This window comes from Acipenser ruthenus, chromosome 23, assembly GCF_902713425.1.
Source record: "Acipenser ruthenus chromosome 23, fAciRut3.2 maternal haplotype, whole genome shotgun sequence".
NCBI lineage: Eukaryota > Metazoa > Chordata > Actinopteri > Acipenseriformes > Acipenseridae > Acipenser > Acipenser ruthenus.
The window spans coordinates 4,440,846-4,448,763 of record NC_081211.1 but is presented as its reverse complement, the minus strand read 5'-3'; the positions used below and the strand labels follow the sequence as shown (position 1 = coordinate 4,448,763).

Here is a 7,918-nt window from a genome sequence, read left to right as displayed (position 1 = left end):
AGGTTGTATTCAAGATTAAAACAATCCTGTAAGCATAAGTACATAAGTTGTTTGTAGTCAATTCTTAACTGTAGAGCTATGTATTATCATGATACATTCACTTACATATGCTATGTGTTATGTAAATCATTTTTTTTAATATTCAATGCATGTTTCATACTGTCAAAACATATATTGACCAGATTCTCCTTTTACTATCTTGGTATATATACTTATGACAGTAAAACTGTATCTCTGCAACATAAACTTCTTCCCAAACTATATCATTGATAGGGCAGATCAAGTGTTTAAGGAGATAATAGTATTGTGATTCAAATCTGAGATGGAATAAAGGCTTTCGTATTAGTGAGCATGACAGTGTTCTCCAGGTTAGATTGATGCATCTTCTAGCTATAAGTCTTTCTTTTTTAATGTTCAGTAATTTCTTCCACTGTGAGTCTGTCTTCGACCCAATCAGTTGCTGTTGTCAATGGGAGTCTTTGTGACCTTGTATACATGAAAATGGATGGTCGCCTGTGTATCACAAGATATACAGAGTCCTAATGAAAGCCAACAACAGAGATATTATATTATATATATACACACACACACACACACACACACACACACACACATAATGACACATGCATCAGTCTAGAACATATCGCATTTAGCCCCAAATTTAACAACAATAACTGTGATGATGACAGTGGTAGTGAGGAAGAAGAGATGACAAATAAGTGAATGTAATGTGTAGGCATCTGCACAGTATTAAAAAAAATAATGAAACCCCATGATTTACTGTATATTCGGAGACATCATAATGGCAAAATCGTATTTAAGGCAAACGTATCATAGTGTAAAAAAACATATTTTTATTGCCTATTGCATTTAGAACTTTTCTCCGGACTGCCTCTCTCACTTTTGCACGGGGGTTCACGTATCCTGCCACCAAACCAGACATTCAGGTCATGCATATTAGTACTCTTACGCCTGATGCTCAGAAAGTACTCCTACAGCAACATAGCTTTGTACTGCATGCTGCTATTTGCCTGTTTTGTAAGAGAAGCTTTAGTATGAGTGTATGAATGGTGCAGCATATATCCGGGGATGCGGCTTTGCTCCTTTGTAACAGCAGGGAATGGCAAGGGTCACTAACAGATCAATATGCCATGACTACATGTATTATTCTTAGCGAGATGTCACAGCTGATATATGAGAAGCACAGGGACTGTAGTCCAGCCAGCATTGTTTCAGGGTTACTGATATCAGCAGCAGGTGTGGATAGTTAAGATGTAAAAATAAACTATACAGCTACTGTCTTCCAACAATACGTTAAAGCCAGTAGCCCTGCTACTGTAAAAAAAGGGGCGTGTTCAAGTTAACGCACTACTGTTAATATGTTTGATTAGTTTGTGTGTAAGGTAAGGGCTTTTAATCCATTACCTATTATTATATGTATTGTTGTGTTCCTGCATTTATTGTGCCAAGAAAATTCCTCTTTGTTTTGGAAAAGGCTTACATTTCAGATACCACATTACAGATGCTGTAGACTTGTTGAATCCTGGGTAAGGCCGTATGCTCTGATTCCAGCTAGTCCATTGGGTTGAGGTGGAACTGCAACACATGAATAGGTCCAAATTGAAACATAAAATTCAAGCGAAGAACCAAACAGAACACAGGGGAAGAGTAACCTATTTATAAATTTAAAAAAAGACAGCTATAACTGTTCAGCAAACAACAGATACCTACTTTGGGATCAACTCCCAAGCCAATCCCAAGGTCATGAAATGAGGTTGCATTTGTCTTTAGGCACAAGATTGATGTTTAGTGCATTTAATGAGGTTTTATTTTTTTATATTTTAGAACTAAGTTAACATAGTATATGAACTGCTAACACATGTCACATTTGTTAAGGTCAGTAAGTTAGTTGTGAACAGTTAAAACAGCACCCTATAAAATAAACAGTGTTTTATTCCTCTAAGAAAATGTGCATTTGCTTGATTTTAACAGTCTCCTTAGTGTTTCAGTAGGAGAATGAGAAGAGAGAGTGATCCCATGCATTGATCTCAGATCACATCCTTTTGTTGGATTTTCATATTTTCTTTCTTTCAGTGTGGTAGTGTTTAAAATTAGAAAGGGAAGTTTGACAGACAGAAGGTATTAATGAAGCGTCACATTTCTCAGTGAAAAAGAACAGGCACAGATGTATGATTTAATAGGCGATTAAAGCATTTTCATTGAAGTCACTTCTCCTGGAATTCCAGCATTACACATCTCATTCAGTTGTTATTTCTTCTATACTTTTTTATATGTATACAGTGATAAGGTTTCATTATATATTGTAAGATATTTTGAATATTCCTATATATTTTATTTATGGGATTGCAATACACAATGGGATGTGTATGAAATTCCAGACATGACAGTTTTGTCATATTCAGCACCATAAATAACAGAGGAGTTTTAACAGAACTACATATATACCCTTATCAAATGATTTTCAAGTCCAGTGTCAATACAGTGGCACTACTGGTGGCAGAATTGTTATTTCTACAGCCAGGTCTGCTAATGGCTCTGGTAGGGCTTAGCCAGGGCAGTACACTGGTACCCTAAATGAATGGCAGACTTTCAACTATGTGGAAGCGTTGTTTGCCTGTATTTGTGTTTCACTGTTCAGGGAGAAGCTATATTTACCACCTTGAGACGGATCCATTGCATGAGGCACATTCTTCTTGTGAAGGTTTTTTGTGCTTGATGTCATCAGCTGTGAGAGCTGGCCGCTGAGGTGCGCTGTCCTTTGTCAGTCCTGAGGACACCAAGTTCTCTGTGTATTCTCCTCTCCCTGGGATTTCACACATTACTTTCTGTAAGTACAGCACAGCATATTTTATTTTTACTTAATTTTTTTAAACAGCTACTGAACATGTACTTCAGTTAGTAAGCCATAATAGAACTGAATCAAACCAACGCTATAGAATTGAAGGTGTATAAATACATATAGAACATGTGTTATGTCTACTCCTTTAATATCTACAAATGCTGTTAAGGTTTTATTATTATTATTATTATTATTATTATTATTATTATTATTATTATTATTATTATTATTATTAGAAATCTAATTATTATTATTGTATGTGATGAAACAACAACTTTTCAGTAGTGACCTACAGCTTTGGCCAAAAGTTTTGCATGTTGAATCAACAAATTTTGCTTCATAAAGTCGAATGAAACTTGCTGAATGATGTTAACATATTGAATTACATACCGCTTTGTAGTTTCCCCATATACTTAATGAAAAAACTGACAAAAAATGCAGTAATTTGTTTATAAAATGTAGAGTTTGTATTAGATTGTCTCATGCTTACCTGGAGATTACATTAGCGGTCCTATTTGCATGTATGACCATGTTATTAAAATAAAGCAAGAAATTGCAATGATACAATCCACAAAACTATTAAAGTGGTTCATTTGGTTCTGTTAAGTTTCCAGTTAAATTCATGATCTGAACCTGAGAGTGTTGTGGATAATAGACCTGAACTGATTGGTTGCTTGCTCAATGGCTCACGACCATTGTAACCACATTTCATTTAATGGATCCTGAGACAGAGTGTTCTATTTTATGTATTATTATTTCAGAAGGTACAGCTTTGCTATGGCCACAAAAACGCTGGTTTTCCGCAGCCAAGAGGAGCACACTGATCAAAGGTTTCAGAGCCTGAGAACAGCTTCCAAGACTACAAAGAAGAAATTTAAGTCAAGGTAATTAAGCCTGTCATCCAGAAAGGATCGTGTCATTTTTACATTGCGCCATTAAAACGTGCCTATGAAACAAAACAGTGTACAAGGGCATATTATTAACAGTTACTCAGTTGGTGGCACAGTCACACAGTTTGTGTTAGGTAGACAACTCTTAATGAAGACTAATCTAATTCCTTAAATGTTCATTATTAAAACTGATCCTCTGTTGACAGCATAAAAGAGAGTTCCAGCACATTATAATACATACTGACACCCTCCATTCCCCATTCCCCATGTGAACAATTCTGTTTAATTTCATGGTGTCTGTCCTACAAATCCATATACAGTGGTTATTCTCAACTCTGCTAGTCCGACTTGACCTTTAATGAGAGGCACCACGCAATAGTGAAGAATTACATGCTGGCAGAAGCTGTAGAAACCGAATCTCCACGCAAGTGTATTGAAATATTCACTGACAAATCAATCCTTTTCATGTGTATGTGCACAGTGCATTTAACTTGAACAAAAAAAAGCTAAGAGCAAAGTGTAAAATAAAAAAAAAAAACATTCACAGCCATCTCTCTTCTTCCCCAAAGCTGGGATCCTACAGCTTCTATTGTGTTGTAAATGTTATGACAAGATCAATGTCTCTTCTGCCATTTGTTTTCATTTGGATAAAATACATCAGAATCGGATTAATTCTCTCATTGTATTGAAAAATAAAGATGGAGACTTTCACTGTAAAAAGACACACGAGTCAAACAGGGTATCTGCCTCATCACCCACATGATAATACTGAGAGGTTTGGTGCCACAAAATGATGGGTAGAAAAAGGGGCAGACCTCATATTTGCAGAGGCAAGCAGGCTGTAGGCAAAAATTCATCATACGCAATGACACTGCACAATCACTTTCATGGACACAATAAATCAAAATACAAGCGGCTTTCAAAATGCAGGGACAAGTTTCCTCTTACATTTTTCATGGCAGTGCTCGCACAATTCATGTCAGTCAGGATAGAGTTTGAATAATGTTCCCGAATACAGCGAAGAGCATATCTGCATCTCTAATCTGTGCTAATTCATTTTACCCCCTACTTTCCAGCACTTTTTAAATAATAACCTTTTGGAATATGTCTGTTGTTATCATCAGCTGTAATTATGTATGTACTGTGTGTATGTACTGGTATGTATGTATGTGTTTAGTTTATTGTGTGTTAATAATTAATAATAATAATAATAATAATAATAATAATAATAATAATAATAATAATAATAATAATAATAAAAACTTGGTAACCACTTTTCTCCATAAATCTTACCTGTTATTTAGTTCACCAGTCTTCAATATATTACTGTTAACCCAGTAACACACTGGATTATAATTGCATCTCCAGTAACCTGCATCAGGAGCTTTTGTATTGTGGATATATGGGAACCAAAGACCTCACAGTATCTCAACCTCCACTCTAAATGTGGTCAAATGGACCCAATCAAAATACTATTCATTTGTAAAGTATAAGAAAATGTTTTAGTAGATAAACGTTTTGCCTAATGCCTTTATCAGTAAAACTAATGTAACACTGCCCTTATAAAAGCTTACCATAGTAAAAGCACAGCAAAGTGTAATAAAGCACAGTGAAAGCATGGTAAAGCATAGGTCAGCATCGTAAAGAATAGCGAGGTATGGTAAAGCATATCATTAAACATGGCAAATCAGGGTAGACTATGGTAAATGCATAATATATCCATGTTTAAAGCATGATAAAACCATCCAAAAATACAATACAACTTCTGTCTGTCTGCTTAGTTTCTTATGGTTTTTCTGACTGAGTGTGTGAAGTTCCGGATGAATAATTGATGTTCTTGTCTCTGAACATTACAGTGAGGAAGATGTTGTTGGCCAGGACTCCTTTCCTTTTGTGTCCCCTGAAGTTCTGTCTGTGAAAGAATTCCTGAACCTTGACGCTGCAGCTGCCAAGAAATCCTGGTATGTGATATGAATAAAATAAATACGAAGAAGTGAAAAAAAAAAGTGAAACTGATATCTCTATATGATGGAAATAGATGCAAACAGAGAGGTAGTTTAATACAAGTTATTGTTTACACGAAAACCTGTGTCTTTGTCACATATGCAATTCTATGCATTTGTTAGCACTGTAGTTGCAGAGCATTGATATCCATGTTCTATTGGACAGCTGAAACCCTAGCAAAGACACTATAAGCATAGCTGGATTTAAAGAGCCACTTGGTACAGATATGAAAGAACACAGTAAGCTTGACTAGTGTATTCTTCTTGTTGTTTAGATAAACGTTGTATTTCACTTTCTGGTTCAATCATCACAACCTGATGACTGTGAAACCGCAGAAGTTAAAGCATCCCTATAACCGTAGACATGCTTCTTCTCTCTCAGCACAGCTGCACTACCAGAACTCCCTCTGGAATTTCTTACACAAACAAGAGTCAGCTTGTTGCAGGGGGGGGGGGCATGTTAATGGTTACACTCTGGTGTACCAGCTGCACTTGGAGAGATGGCACGTTTGAGCTGTTTGGAGACCTTGGGGGTTCTTCTCAGCATTGAAAAATCACCAGGATGTTATGACTGAAACAGATATACAAAGTGAACACAATAGTTTAGATCACTGTAATGTTTCCTACCAAGCTGATCTTTACAGGGGTGGACAATAGTAACTGACAATAGTAATTGTCAGGGGAGCTCATGAAATGAAACATACATTATATAAAATGTAAAATAAAAGACTTGAATTATTCAGTCTCCCATTCCTGGTGCCCTACCACATCAAAAGTGTTTTAGAATGTTGTTTGTGTCGTCTCTCAATCTAACAGAGACAGAAACTGTGTCCTGCTCTTTTACACAGCCTGCGTTGCATCTTAATTTGGGCTCTTTAAGATGGAAAACACATAACAGACTTGCACTCCCGTAGGCTTTCAGGCTAACGACAATGCTTCCTAAAGCTACATTAAAGCATATTTTTTATTTATTTAAAATCTTCATAAAAATGTAAGAGTGGGAGGAAGCAGTTTGGTCCTGAATGCTCAAGTTTGTTCAAGCGTCTAAAGGATATTTTTGTTTGTTGCAAAAGCAATACAATGCTGTCTAGAATATAATTCTAAACTAATGGTGTCTTCTGGGATCTTTGATCAACAACTGAAGGGATACGGACCCCCTGTGCTGGGAGGATATCTGGAGCTAAATTGTTGTGGAACAGCACAGATCTAATTGTGGATGCATATCTTGTGGGACTACGAGCAAAAAATTGCCTCTTGTCTGTCATGGCTCAGTTATCTTTTTATGATGGCAATGCAGTTATAGAAAATAAAATAGGCTGTTAAAATCTGACAGACTCTTGTTTGTAGGACTATTTGGAAACAACATAAAGAAAAATATTATTACAGAGAAGAAACAATGCAAAATGTGAATGGGAAAAAAAGCTCTAGCTGAAAGTAAGATGGTAGAACAATAAGGGTTCTGTTACACGCTGGTCAACTCATTAAACAAACATGAAGATAAAGACAATGAAACGAAAAAATGGAGGTATCAAACTAGCGTCTCAATGCCCTTATATTGGTTGTGGCTAACAATATTATTCCACAAATCTTAGCTGCCATACACTTCCAGTCTCTGTATACTGTAGGTCTTAAATCTGCAGTTTTGGGTTAGAGTTAGGCCTATGCTTTCAATGCCTTCTTTCCTGTCATTAACCAATTGTGTGTGTGTATATATATATATATATATATATATATATATATATATATATATATATATATATATATATTTCCAATTGACTGACGTGAGTAACATGCTTTGACCCCAAAGACAAAACTGAGGTGAAATTACGTAGGAAGTAAAACAGTAAAGCAATCAGAAAAACAATTTTTTAAATTGCTATTTCTTTCCAAGCTACAGTACTACATTTTAGACCTATATACAAATGCAAGTGCATAACAGGTCAGGTTTATGGATTTTCTTTGTCAGCTACAACTTCAAACAGTAATGAAGATCTGAAGTTTTATTTGTCAAGGTTTTAAATCCCTTTAAGGTGTATTTCTGGTTTAATTAGAGTACAGCACATCAGAATTTTTTAGATATGAATGACTAACTAGTATGATGAGCCCAGAGCCCCGATATTATACCGTTTTTGTTGCTTTATAAAAAGGTTACTCAGCATTAATAA

The 7,918-nt window shown here is 35.7% G+C and overlaps 1 protein-coding gene across 1 annotated transcript in view; it reads left to right on the top strand.

Moving 5' to 3' along the window:
• Positions 1 to 2,722: 2,722 nt before the first annotated feature.
• LOC117413075 (myomesin-3-like) overlaps positions 2,723 to 7,918 on the top strand; it is a 38,130-nt gene continuing 32,934 nt past the window's right edge. Inside the window, exons 1-3 of the mRNA XM_034908548.2 lie at positions 2,723 to 2,848; positions 3,622 to 3,744; positions 5,607 to 5,711. Of these exons, the coding sequence (XP_034764439.2) occupies positions 3,638 to 3,744; positions 5,607 to 5,711 (212 nt within the window). The 5' untranslated portion in view covers positions 2,723 to 2,848; positions 3,622 to 3,637. The remainder of the gene's footprint in view (positions 2,849 to 3,621; positions 3,745 to 5,606; positions 5,712 to 7,918) is intronic.